General features: G+C 42.4%; 1 protein-coding gene across 1 annotated transcript in view; it reads left to right on the top strand.

The window, feature by feature from the left end:
• The first annotated feature begins 4,313 nt into the window (after positions 1-4,313).
• CEP192 (centrosomal protein 192) overlaps positions 4,314-14,076 on the top strand; it is a 79,575-nt gene continuing 69,812 nt past the window's right edge. Inside the window, exons 1-8 of the mRNA XM_071554266.1 lie at positions 4,314-4,453; positions 6,267-6,317; positions 7,204-7,350; positions 8,508-8,719; positions 9,901-9,999; positions 11,039-11,179; positions 11,463-11,620; positions 12,255-12,405. Of these exons, the coding sequence (XP_071410367.1) occupies positions 4,343-4,453; positions 6,267-6,317; positions 7,204-7,350; positions 8,508-8,719; positions 9,901-9,999; positions 11,039-11,179; positions 11,463-11,620; positions 12,255-12,405 (1,070 nt within the window). The 5' untranslated portion in view covers positions 4,314-4,342. The remainder of the gene's footprint in view (positions 4,454-6,266; positions 6,318-7,203; positions 7,351-8,507; positions 8,720-9,900; positions 10,000-11,038; positions 11,180-11,462; positions 11,621-12,254; positions 12,406-14,076) is intronic.

The following is a 14,076-nucleotide window of genomic DNA, read 5'->3' on the forward strand; positions in this document are numbered from 1 at the left end:
AAACATTTTTTATCACATTCCCTATACTTGGCCAAGAAAATATTTTTCAGCAGGCTAACGTTTTCTTACCCAGTATCATTAAAACTAATTAAGCCATTTTAAAGCCAAAATGTCCCTTCAAGTCCAAGTTTGTTGTCATTTATCTTAATCTATTAATCTATTGTAATTCTGTATCATATTTGGGTGCCAGCACATCTAGACTTAATATAAGGCCTACCAATGAAACACACACATAATGGTGTTAAATACTTGCATATTAATAATGTAAGTTATGCAGAAACAGGGGTCCCTATGGCATGTGAGAACAGCAGCTCCAACAGTCCCTGTGGAATGTCTTCAGTTTCAAAAAAAACCCCCATTAAATATCAAACTGCTAGGTTCATTCTACAAGCAGGTAATGGTTTCTTTATAATTTTGTGAAGTATTTGGACATCCTTGAATAAATTCTATTCACCAAGTGGGCATAATTTGATTCCTGTTTGGCATGACTGAATGTGAAAATTTTAAGTGAGATGAGGAGAATCAAAAATCCTTTTGAAAATGATAAAACTCATCTCCTGTTACAGCCACAGATACCAAAAATGTTCTAGAAAAGGTCTGAAACAGACTTGAATCCAGAGAATGTGAATACATCTGATTTCAGGGAACTTTCTATTTCACAGAATCACAGAATGTGCTGAGTTGGGAGGGACCCATGAGGATCATTGAGTCCAACTCTTGGCCCTGCATAGGACCATCCCCAAGAGTCACACTCTGTGCCTGAGAGCATTGTCCAAATGCTTCTTGAACTCTCTCAGGCTTGGTGCTGTGACCACTTCCCCGGGGAACCTGTTCCACTGCCCAGCCACCCTCTGGGTGAAGAAGCTTTTTCTAATACCCAACCTAAACCTCCCCTGACACAACTTTTCACCTGACACTACAGCAGGCCATTCCCTCGTGTTCTGTCACTGGTCACCAGAGGGAAGAGATCAGTGCCTGGCCCTCCTCTTTCCCTTGCTAGAGTCCAGATCTGTATCTCACTGAGTTGTTTGATTGATGGGTTGAATTGCCCATCTTGTCTGTGTGTGTGGAAGGGAAGGCGCAGGGCATGGGCACCATGTGGGGCACCTGTCCATCAGTAAGCCCTGCCTGGCAGGCTGCCCACACCACACCTCTGCATTCTCTGGCCAGCTATGGCACCTCTCACTTCAGCCAGGAGGGGCACTGCGTGGTCAGTGACCCAGATGTCCCACATAGGGGAGCAGCTGCTGCAGCCAAATTCTATAAAGAGGAATGCACAAGGCCTCCCTCTTGTCCAGCCTCCTCTCCTGAAACCTGCTAACATGTCAGCTCTTGGTGGTAACTATTTCTGTCTCCTCTCTTTCTCTCTTTATTCTTTCTTAATTTCTCTTTTCTTCCTTTACTCTTTTTTTCCTCTTGTGGGTAACTTAAAACAGATTGAGTTGTATTTCACTGAAGTTGTGAGTTGGTGTTTGCTGCATCTGAAGAAGGTTCCCTACTCCACAGCAATGCCTGCTGGCTTGTAAAACCCTTGGGGGATATAGAAGCAGAGGTCAGAATGTTAGAAAGGATGCAGGGAAGTCCTTTTGTTCCTAGTAACTTGTTACTTAGCGTAATGCTTTTGTGGAATCTTTTTCTTGGTTGTATGTTACTCCTGTAAACCCTTTTGCTAAAACACCCATTTTCTTATTAAATTTAAAGAAATCTCTTGGGAAAAAGTGTGTAGCCTTTTCTCTGTACGTGAGATCAAGGTATTAATAAACTAAGACTCTGCAAAAGTTTAGTGTGGGAACTATTGGGAGTCTAAATTAAAGTGAAATGGCTGACCAAGCATGTGGCTTTGAGATCCGGGGATAATACCCCCATGAGGAAGTTGTAACTGCAGTGAGGTCTCCCCTCAGTGTCCTCTTCTCCAGGCTGAACAGACCAAGTGACCTCAGTCACAGCTTCCCCTCAAGGCCCTTCACCATCTTCATCGCTCTCCTTTGGATACTCTCTAAGATCTTAGTATCTTTCTTATATCTCTGTGACGAATATTCCAGGTGAGGCCATCCCAGTGCAGAGCAGAGCAGGACAATTCCCTCCCTTGCCCAGCTTTGCCTGATGCCCCCAGGACACAGTTGGCCCTCCTGGCTGCCAGAGCACTGCTGACTCATATTCAGCCTGCCATCGACCAGGACCCTCAGGTCCCTTCCTGTGGAACTGCTTTCCAGCACCTCATTCCTCTTCCTTCTCCACTTAGTGCTGCCTGGAAAACCAGATCATAGCTTAAAGGCAATGAAGGTGTCCTGATGACTTCAGTACTGTTTTGGAACTGAAATATAACAACAGTTAAATACAGGTGTGTTTGCTGTTTATTACCACCATCATAATTTCATTATTATTTAGTTTTTTGCTAACTGCATTATTGCTATTTGGATTTTGCTGAATGAATTATTTTTATTTTGTTAATATTTATCAGCTATTGTAGTTATCTTCAGCAAAGCTAGTAAATAACACAGCTTACAGATGAAACATTGCTTACAAACAAGTCGCTGGAGAGGTCTTGTGCTCAGTGAATGAATGGTATTTAAAAATATTAGCATGATCCAGTTTGTGAGCTGATACTGCAGGATACTGCAAGAAGGTGCTTCTGTTGGTGAGGAGCTCCCTGGAAGGTGGTAGGTCAGTGGTGAGAGAATTGAGTCCTCAAGAATCTCCAGCTGCTTTTAGCTAATTTATTTTGTGCAGCCCTCTGACTACTTGCCAGTCATTACCAGGGTGTAGCTCCTGTCCAGAGTCCAGTCACTCATGATGTGTTTTCTACGACATGTGTCTCTTTGGCTTCTACTTCATGGTCTGATCTTATTCAACACCCACCTTGTCTCCCTTAGAGTCACAGAATGGCCTGGGTTGGAAGGGATGTTAAAGATCATCAAGTTCCAACCCTGCTGCCATGGAAAGTGACACCTTTCACTAGGACCAGGTTGCTCAAGAGCCCTATCCAGCCTGGCCTTGAACACTTCCAGGGATGGGGCATCCACAACTTCTCTGGGAAACGTGTTCCATTGTCTCATCACCCTCAGAACAAAGAGCTTACTCCTAATATCTAATCTAAATCTACTTAGTTTAAGGCCATTGTCCCTTCTCCTGTTGCTATATGCTCTCGTAAAAAGGCCCACTTTCTTGCAGGCTCCCTTCAGGTACTGGAAGGCCACAATTAGGTCACCCCAATGCCTTTTATTCAAGGCTGAACAATCCCAATTCTTTCAGCCTGTCCTCGTAGGAGCTTCCAGCCTGTCTGCGAATTCCTTCTCTACCTGCATCACACGCTTCATCCTTCTTACAAAACTTCCCAAACATCCCCTACGGATCTCTCCTCCAGGAGGTCTCGTGTCCTTTCGCACCAGAGGGCGCACCTACAGCGCTCACTAACAGAGTCACTAAAGGGCGGTCCCTCCCACACGGCCGGGCCTTGGCGTGCCCGCGGCCCCACGGGGAGCCCCGGAACTTTCACAGCCGCTGTTCCAGGGCTTTGGCTCCACAGGGCCCCGCTGCACCGGCGCTGCTTGCAGAGCCCGTACGCCCCGCGCTGGGAGCCACCGGAATCACAGGATTCATTACGCTGGAAACCGTACAGGATCACAGGAACCATCAGGCTGGAAAAGACCTCCGAGAACATCGAGTCCATCCCGTGACCGAGCACCACTGCGTCAACTAGACCATGGCACTGAGTGCCACGTCCAGTCTTCCCTTAAACACCTCCAGGGACGGTCACTCCACCACCTCCCTGGGCAGCACATTCCAGTGTCTAATCACCCTTTCTGCGGAGAAATTCCTCCTGGTGTCCAACCTAAACCTCGCTTGGCGCAGCCTGAGGCTGCGTCCTGTCGCTAGGGCAGGGGCCCTGTCGGGTCGGCAGCTTCCCAGGCAGTGCCGCCGCATCCCAGCCCGGGTCGGGCGCGGATTCCCAGGCAGTGCCGCCGCATCCCAGGCCGGGTCGGAGGCGGCCGGGGGCGGATTCCCAGGCAGTGCCGCCGTATCCCAGGCCGGGTCGGAGGCCGCCGGGGGCGGATTCCCAGGCAGTGCCGCCGTATCCCAGCCCGGGTCGGGGGCGGCCGGGAGCAGCTTCCCAGGCAGTGCCGCCGTATCCCAGCCCGGGTCGGGGGCGGATTCCCAGACAGTGCCGCCGCATCCCAGCCCGGGTCGGGGGCAGTTTCGCAGGGAGCGCTGCCCCTGTCGGCGCTGCCGGTCCCTGTGCCTCAGTGCGCAGGCGCGGTCCGGCCCCCCGCGCTAGGCGGGCCCCGGCGGCTGCGCGCTTGGCGTGGCCCCGCCCCCCGGCCCGCGTGGCGGCCGCGCCGGGATGTTCGTGGCGCGCAGCATCGCGGCGGATCATCGCGACCTCATCCACGATGTGTCCTTCGACTTCCACGGCCGCCGCATGGCCACCTGCTCCAGCGACCAGAGCGTCAAGGTCAGCGGCAACTGGCGGGCCCTGTGCCGCGGGCGGGACTGTGGCGGCGCACGGCCTACCGAGGTGGCGGAGGCGCGTCCCGCCGGAGGCCCCGCGCCGGGGCCGGGGCCGGGCCGGGCTGGGCCGGGAGTGGCGGAGGCCGAGGGGGCGGGAGGCACCGGCCCTGGCGCACCGCGTGTGTGTGTTTGTGTAAACACGGGCCCGGGTAAACACACCGGAGCGCCGCGTCCCTCCCACACAGCGCTGCGCCGAGAAAACATTCCCCAGCGCTGCCTTGTTGATAGAGCTGGAAATCTGTATTTGTTCAAGAATATTAAGGGAAGAAACTACCGTTTCATAATGTAATGCTAATAGGCTGTATTTATTAAGGGAAGAAGCTGCTGTTTTGTCATTAAGTGCCAGTAAGGAAAAGGCTGAAGTGCTCCACGTGTGCTCTGGCAGACGAGGGAAATTGTGAAAGTTTTACATATAATTTTTACATTCCTGTAGAGGAAATAAAGTAACACATTATATTTGTTTAAACGACAAGTTGATTGCTTTTTTCCCTTTTGTGTGCGTAGCGAGAAGATGAACAAAAATTCGGTAATTACAGAAGTTACATGGTTACGTGGATATTTCTTACTAAGAAATGTAATTCACAGACAGCAGTTTATGTTTTTTATGAGACCAGGTAGATGGTTAAGAAAAGAGCTTTTTTCCGTAGAAAGCTGTGTCACATATAGATCAGATTTGAAAACAAGCGAGCAGCCCTTTCTCCCTGGCCAGGGATTGAAAAAGGAAATAACAAACCACAACACCAATGATCCCCCCCCAAATTAAGCTAAAACCATGTTAGTCTTTGGTTTTCACTGACTACCCAGAACTTGCAGCCTAAAACGTTTGCTAAGGTAGATGCCAAGAGGTAGGTAGAATGCAGAAACAATATTCTTTAGCACTGTAATGTTATTTTCCAAGTATAAATGAATCCTTCATGAAACTGTCTTCAGAAATTTAACCAGAGTTTTACAGCATTTGTATATGGTGTGAGTCTTGTTCTCACTAAGTGGGCCCTGTGGAGGAATAGCAGTTGGGGGAGAGTTACAGAGTTGAGTTCTGGTGGCAACAAGCAAGATAGCAGAGTGGCAGAAATGAGGTGGTGACTTTCTGTAAAGGTTTAAAGTGAACGAATTGCAAATAGGAGTTGATCACAGGCTACTAGATGTGTCTTTCATTTGTTTATTTTCATGACTTTCTTCATACTTTTTCAATAAAAGAGTCATAAATATGATAAAGATGTACAGAAAATCAAGAGAGGGGAAGGTTCAGCACGTGGTTATAAATCAAGGCAGAAATGCCAGAAGAGTAACAAAATCTGTTCCCCCACTACCTCGATGTCTTTTTGCTGTCCTGCTCTGTCTTTGGGATGAGTGCTGGGAGTGCACTGGGGATCTGCAACCACATCTGAGCAGGTGAGGACAGTGGGGGCTCCAAAGTGAAACTGCTTGGGACACTCTTGGAACAGTGAATGAAGAGAGTTGTAATAATTTCTGTGTAATTAACTGTTGAAAAAAAGATAGGTGTCATACAGTAGTGGATTTTGCAGGCAGTGCCTCTTCTCCTGACCTGTACTAGGGATGTTTTCAAGGCTGAATGAAATGCAGTTGCTGACTGAGCCAGGCACAGTTTTCCAGATGAAAATGTTTTGTGCGCGTGTGTGTGTGTTTATTCTTATATTCTGTGTGTGTGTGTGTGTACACATATGGCTGTCTTTTAAAAGTAGTAGTTAGTAAGTTTTATTTATAAATTGTATGATTGTATTTTGATTTCTCCATAGGTCTGGGACAAAAGTGAAAATGGGGATTGGCATTGCACTGCCAGCTGGAAGGTTTGTATTTATAAAAATTACACAGACATAACCATAATTTCTGCTTTGTTTTTGAAGAAATGTGCTTAATTTCTACTGACTTGTAGAGTAGAAATACTTTTGGTTTTTTTGCATATTCTGTGTATCTTACATAAAGTGCTTTTTCTCTGCTTTTATAAAACATCCAGTGCCTCTCACCTAAAGCAGAGGCTAACATGCAGTCTTTCTGTTGTTAGTTATGTTGGCAGACTTTGATGTCAAAACATGGCAGTATCTGGTGTTTGGGGCATTAAAAAACAGTACCTTTGTTTTTAATTGAATATTTTCCTGAGAACTCATTTGGAGACTCTGCTTCATCTGGATAATTACTGTGTTCAGCTCCTGAATTGTCCTTAAACTTGGATTTACTAGGACCACAATGCATTCATACCAGTAAATGGAAATGCAAGAGAAGCTTTTCAATTCCCTTTCTCTAAGAAAAGAAGGTTAACTAGGTAGGAAAGAGGAGCTTCATATTAAAAAGAAGATAAGCAATGATCTGCATGTGTTTTTGAAAGTATAGGCAGGCTAGAGGTAAGCTTGGTAATGGCTGGAAATTGAATGAAAACAAAGCTCTACTTTTTGTATCAAGGCAAAATCTTAGTTTGGAACTTAAAGTAGTAATAATGCCTTGAAGTACACTTGTAATTGCCTTTTAAACACTGACAGCAATAAAACTTTGCATTGCTGGTTGAAATAAAGAAATGCAACACCTGCTGCATAACTTGGTATAAAAGAAGAGAGGTTTCAAAGGAAGAGTTGTAGTACTTCCTAGAATTCCCTCCTGCAGAAAGTCATGAACATATATGGTCTCTTGGAGTACTGCAGTAAATATGCCTCTCTGCAATGTTTCCATGTTCTCTTGCAGACACATAGTGGATCTGTGTGGCGTGTGACTTGGGCCCATCCTGAATTTGGGCAGGTCCTGGCTTCCTGCTCTTTTGATAGAACAGCAGCTGTTTGGGAAGAAATAGTGGGAGAGTCAAATGATAAACTCCGAGGCCAGAGTCACTGGGTAAGACTTGAGGCTTTTTCTGTTAACATAAAGTGTTCCTGATTTTGCCTGTGTTTTGTTCATTCGTGGCAATATTCCAAAATAAAGTAAGTATTCTTAAAATATTTGGGGACAATAGCTAAATGGCAACATTCAGGAGAATTAATATCACTGTTGTTGTTTCATAATAATAAGATGTTACCTGGAAAACAACTTGCAAACATGAATTCCCATCCACAGTAGAATTTAAATTCTGGGGGTTTATGTTGACAAGAGCTCATTCAGAACTGTCTCAGGGTGGTCTCTTTCATCTGTCAAACAGTAGATTGAGTTTTTTGGGGGAAATAGTTTGCTCAGAAGTAGATTTTCAAGGTAGCTTCTCATCATGGAAATTTTAGATCTAAACAGGTTATTTTCCAGCTATGCTGTAATACGTGTAATACTATTCCTGCCTCATGTTTTGTTTTAAGTTGCTAAAATATCTGCAGTTGCTGCCTACTTTCCACTGAAGTTTTCCAACATTAAAATATGTACTGTGAAGAGTTGGATTGTCAAGACTTGACACCCGGTAGGGTATGAAAGCTCACTTCTGTGTGCAGGTTTCAGCTTACACTCAGGCTTTCTTGGCAGGAGAGGAGACAACTTAAAATGTTTACAATTTTTTCCTCTTTGGCTAATCATCCTATCAAACATCTGCTGCATTTGCTCATTCCTTTGTCAGAGGCACTTCTTTTTGTGCTTTGGTGAGAAAATGCTTCATGGTAAACTTCAGCAGGGCTGAAATTAGCAAGTAGTGTCTTCAGGTACAGCAATTAATGTTGTCACCTGTATGAATGAAGAGGATAGTTTGAAACTGCCTCTGGCCAGTACTTTTTTATTTTGTGCTTATATTACATGGTGGTGTCCTGAAAAGAGTAAACAACCTTTTTTGGTATCAGAACTTTGATACCACTGTAAGAGATCTCTCGATGCTTGATATTGCATAATTGTAATGATCTAATTATCTGTCAATTCTCTAATTTGTTGCTGTACAAAGATTTTTTTTTTTTTAGTTTTTGATGGAAGATGTAAGTGATCCTATGAAATGGTGTTTTGAGACTTTGTTTAGCCTTCCTTAGGGAATGCATTTTTGATGGAAGTTTCTAGCATTTCTCAAGAGTCTCTGCCTTTCTCTGCAGGTCAAGAGGACCACTCTAGTAGACAGCAGGACATCTGTTACAGATGTGAAGTTTGCTCCCAAGCATATGGGTCTTATGTTAGCAACCTGTTCAGCAGATGGAGTTGTAAGGATTTATGAAGCTCCAGATGTGATGAATCTCAGTCAGTGGTCACTGCAGCATGAAATCTCATGTAAGCTAAGCTGCAGTTGTATTTCTTGGAATCCTTCAAGGTATGTTATGAAAACTGTAAGTTTTGCTTTGTGACTGTTCAAGCAGATGATGAGTGAGTTCTGAGTTTTTGTCAAGAAGATTGAGTGCACATTTGGGTGCATGTGAAAGAAAGGTGCTGAAATTCCTTTTCATGAAATAAGTTTGGCAGAGCCAGAGAAACGTTAAAAATGCTCTCCTGTGCTCTGTGAGGAAATATTCCCAGCTTAATTATTTTCAGCAAGAAACAAGCTAAAAAATGACACAGTGCTCTGTGTTTATCCCATAAAACTTAACTGGGATTTTGATAAAAGAAAGTGTTTCTAAAAGGACAATTCCTGTATTTTCTTAAGGAAGATGTTGCAGTAGGTAATAATTTTGACAACTCTAGTGAGGACATGGATCCTTAGCAGCACAGAGTAAAAGGAACCACAGGAGTCTTGCTACCAAAAACATGAAGCCCAAGAGTTGTTCTTTTAGTTCTGTCCCTCGGGGGCTCAATGATGTACTTAACGTTCTTAAACTGGATGGAATCAGAGAGGAGTCCAGTTGGGCTCCAGTTCCTATCCTAAAGAACACATACATGCAGAGGTTCTTTGCTTCCTGTCTCATATCCTCCCTCAGCAATAACAGGAAGGGAAAAGCCATTCAAGGCAGAGCTGTTTTGGATTCTATTTGTCCAGAACTACTTAATGGCTTTCCCTGTAGGCATGGTGTTGTGTTCTGCTAATCCAGTTATTCTATTCATTAGTAGTATTTTGTGCTGGAGGTTCAGAGGACAGGCTTTCACTTTAATGCATGGGATAGGGTTAAAACGTGATTTAAAAACTAGAGTTAATCTACATTAGCTTGTGTAATCTGTGAATGAATGAAATGCCACTAAATCAGTCAGTAAAAAGCACTGCAAAGAATGCAGACTCTGCCATGAAACTTGTGGCAAATACTAGACTGCAGATGCATATTTAAAATCAATCCTGCTCTCTGGGAACATCATCTTGAATTGCCAAATAATTTTTCCTAATTATTTCACCACAGTGAATGTATACTTGAATAGCACTTAACTCATGTTTCCTTGTGCTGTTTTCCCTTGTGAATTTTGTTGTTATTGTTTTGAGTTTTTTATAGACAATAAGTGAAAAAAAGGCTTGGTGTATTTTCTGTGGAATCATTTGAAAAATTCACAGTATTTGTTTTCCCCTTTTAGCTCCCGAGCCCATTCTCCAATGATAGCTGTAGGAAGTGATGACAACAGTCCAAATATATTGGCTAAGGTTCAAATTTATGAATATAACGAAAATACCAGGTATGCTAAATGACAATGTATAGCATTTGTGGGATCATAAAGTAGTTTATAACGTATGGTCTTTTATTCCTGTTGTTAGCTGTGGAGTAGTAAATTATAATACCTTAATTTTATCTGAGTCATTGGATGGGAAAAGAGAGGGAGACCCCAGAATGGTACCTAATGTTAGCAGGTGTGATGATAATTTTATTCTATGTTGGTGCAGACATGCCAGTGTTCTTACCAGCACTTTAAAGGGAGAATTGTTTCTCTGTCTACTAATTTATATGGTTAATTTTGCATGAGAAATTAACAGGACAAAGTTGAAATTTGAATTGTATTGCACTAGCCACTGTTTTGTTCAAAGCCACCTTAAAATGGTTTTAAAGGCATGACTATAATGACAGAAAGTCCTGTGAATTGCTAGTGAATTTAGTTTTTGCAGTCAAGAGTTTACAGAAGCAGAAAAGGCCAGGAAGTGTGCACACCACCAGTTCCAGTTAAATGATACCAGAGAAATTGTGTTTGATTCAGAGTGATTGGTGTGGCAAAGGAGCCCCAGAGTATTTCGTGGATTTTGTGCCTGGCTTCAGACAATGCTTTCCATGCATTAACAATAAAGACAAGTTGGTGTAACTTACCTGGTGATAAATAAAAAAATGGAATACATGTTTATCATGCAGCAGAGGAGGCAGGGAGCAATCTGCTTACAAGTGCAGAAGTAAGTTACTGAGATGCAAATTCCCTTGAGATTTTCAATGAAAGAATCTTTTTATTTCCCTTTTTCAACTATGCACAAAATGTTCTTTGTCCTGGAATATTTGCTTTGTTGTATCATTAAGCATACTGCTGTTTGTGGTTACTCTATCTGATAGATGTATTCAATTTCTGAAGAAATAAGTCTGAAATTATTAAACTTATGTTAAGAAAATACTTCTATTTTGGCAAGACTCATCATGTATCCTTAACGCCTTATCCCTGTTCTACTATGTCTGGTTTGTGTAACTTGCATTACTGGCAGTTTCAGTGGAATTCAAAGTTAATTTCTTATGCTGTACAGGAAATATGCAAAAGCAGAAGCTTTGATGACAGTCACAGATCCTGTTCATGATATTGCATTTGCTCCAAATCTGGGAAGATCCTTCCATATCTTGGCCGTAGCAACCAAAGATGTACGAATTTTCACACTAAAACCTCTAAGGTGAGCTTAAGAGGAAGATAGTTTGGTATGATGTGATACTATAGTCTTATCTTAGTAGTATCTGTGAAGCAAAAGTAGTAACTTAATGTATAGAGAATTGGTTTTTAGCAGCCTGATTTTAAAGATGACAAGACTGTGAGCAAGTCTATAATTTTGCCTAAATACCTCTTAGTACTCCTAATCCAGTAACAGTTGTATAAATTGCTTGAAAGATGCATCCTCTCTCATCAAGTCCAGACCTTTGAGCAGTTGTGTGCAAAACTGTCACTTTTCTCTTAAACAGGAAAGAATTGACTTCATCAGGAGGATTAACAAAATTCGAAATCCATATTGTGGCACAGTTTGATAATCACAACTCCCAGGTGTGGCGAGTCAGCTGGAATATTACAGGCACAGTGCTTGCCTCCTCTGGCGATGATGGCTGTGTTAGGCTCTGGAAGGGTAAGGTCACCCACCTGACATGCATTAACTTGGTAGTATGCTGAATATACTGGGGAAGTTTTACTTGGAATGTAATTTGGAGTGAAAGTTCATTTTAGATTTGTGATTTTTGTTATATTCGTGTTTACATTTCAGAAAAAGAAAATAACTTCATGTGCTAGAACACTTGCATGATGTAGGCTACTGTGAATAGTTGTTCCTGTATCTTGGAATTGTTTTGTCAGACTAGAGCTATATGAAGTTTTAATTTTACAAAGTACTGCATTACTGTCTTTCCTGCTGCTAAACCCAGAAAATGTATGTTCAGTGGCAATGTTGAGGCAAACTGGCTTTTCTTCAGTTTACTTGTCCAAAAGCAACAGCAAAAACACAGAACAAAAAAAATCACTGGCATTTTCCTTATACATTTTCATTTGTTTCTCAGTATTTTGATAGTGGAAGCTGAGGTTTAAATCATGGATAGGGAAAGAGTATCAGACAGCTTAAAGGGCCAGGTCCTCAGCTACTTGAAATTTATATATTGGTATTGAAGTTCAGTTCTGAGTCACACCAGCTTTGTGGCAGTTGAAATGTATTTGTAGATAAAGCTGAGCTTCAGAAGAGAAACTAACTCTTTATATATCTATATTTGCAGCTAATTACATGGACAACTGGAAGTGTACTGGTATACTGAAAGGTAATGGGAGTCCAGTGAATGGTAGTTCTCAGCAGGGAATTTTTAATGCCTCTCTAGGTTCAGCCAATACAAGTCTACAGAATTCACTAAATGGATCATCTGCCAGCAGGTAGGTTAATTAGGAGGAGAGACTGAATTTCAGTAAATAGTCTCTTCTCTGAATCTTCTTAATTTCACTTAGCTTTTATGTTTGTTTTACATTCTTGCAAAGTGCAATACTTCTACAAGGTCTTCTGATTTTGCTCTTTGGTGTTGCTGTGCCACTTTTAAGGGGAAAAGGAACAAAACTGTTAAGCCACACTGAATCAGTCTGTGTAAATAAGCAACGTAAACAACTATTTTCACTTTTAGTCCTTTCACATTAAAACGTTTCTGAAATAGTTTCAAAGAGGGAGAATCTTCATCATACTGCTGTATAACCATCTTTTTGGTTTAGATGCATGTTTAAAAGTGAAGCAAAAAACTACAACAAAAAGTTTTTCACTGGGATAATGTAGCAGAAGGGTAGGAGGAAAAGCTACTTCAGAATCTATGGTTTCAACAATCAATGCTAGCGTTAGTTGGTGTGTGCAGGTGTAGCATCAATTCTCTGGTTTTTTAATCTTCATATGGCATTTGTATTGCAGATAATTTGATTTATTCTCTGTTGGGTTTTTATTCTGTAATAGTAGATGTTTAGTAGGTAAATTTAACTGCCTCTTCTGAAAAAAACATTTTAATTTGTGTACACCAAAGTCTAGAAATACACTGAGCCCCATATCTGCCTGGTGGAGTCTGTACAATCAGCTGTACAGGGTTGTAAATCCTATGTAGGGACTAGATGTGGCCAAATAGCTGCATAGCTGCACTTTCCAACTTTTGTGGCCACCTTTATTTTTTTTTCAAATGCCTTGGAATAGCTTTCATTCCCATCCATGTGCAGCTACTCCTGTGGCTTTTTTTTTCAGTTTGAAATGCTTGCCAGTCAAGTTTGCTCTTGGAGAGTGAAACCATGTCATTGCCCCTCTGCCCCTCCTTCCCTTTCAGCAGTCAATCCTGAATGGCAGTTCTGGCTTCCAGATCCCTATCTGTGTTGAACTGAGGGCTTCCACATTTTCCCCTCAAGATAAATGGGAGACTGAGAGGTGGTAATGGGCCCAGTCCCCACAAGAAAGGGCACCAGAATCATATTGGCCATCTGGTTCCAGGTTCTCCTTAAAGTTTAGAAAAAAAATGCTGAAATACAGCCCTGTCTGGAAAATAGTATATCCAGAGCGATGTACTATTTGTTTGGGCTCCTGTGGGGAACTACAGACTGCTTGATACCCTACTTGATAGGGTGTGGTTTCACAATCTCCTTACCTAAACTGTGCTGCTAGCAAGAGTACCCTTCCCTACGTCACCCCCTGGTGGTTCTTCTCCTGTCCCTGAAGTTGGTAGTAAGTGAAACTGGAACTTCTAGCATTATTTTAGACTCCATCCATTGCCCTGCATTTTGGGAAGCTTCTTTGTTTGGTTTTTTGATAAATTGGTTTTGGCTCCAGTTCATAACAAAATGTTAATTCCAAAATTATGTCAGTAGCTGTGGAATTCCCCAATGTGTGGTGTCTTGTCGTAGAAATTAGCCTTACTATAAAAAATACACACTTAACTACATGTTTTCTTTTGTAATCCCATTGGCTTGAATTGCATAAGCACAGTTGTTAACTATTGTGTTAGTGTTAAGACATTGATAAAAATTTATGTATTAACATTTGACTAAATAGGTATCCTACACATAATTTATTTTATCTGTGATTTT

This window comes from Pithys albifrons, chromosome 4 (genome assembly GCF_047495875.1).
Source record: "Pithys albifrons albifrons isolate INPA30051 chromosome 4, PitAlb_v1, whole genome shotgun sequence".
In the NCBI taxonomy this organism is placed as follows: Eukaryota; Metazoa; Chordata; class Aves; order Passeriformes; family Thamnophilidae; genus Pithys; species Pithys albifrons.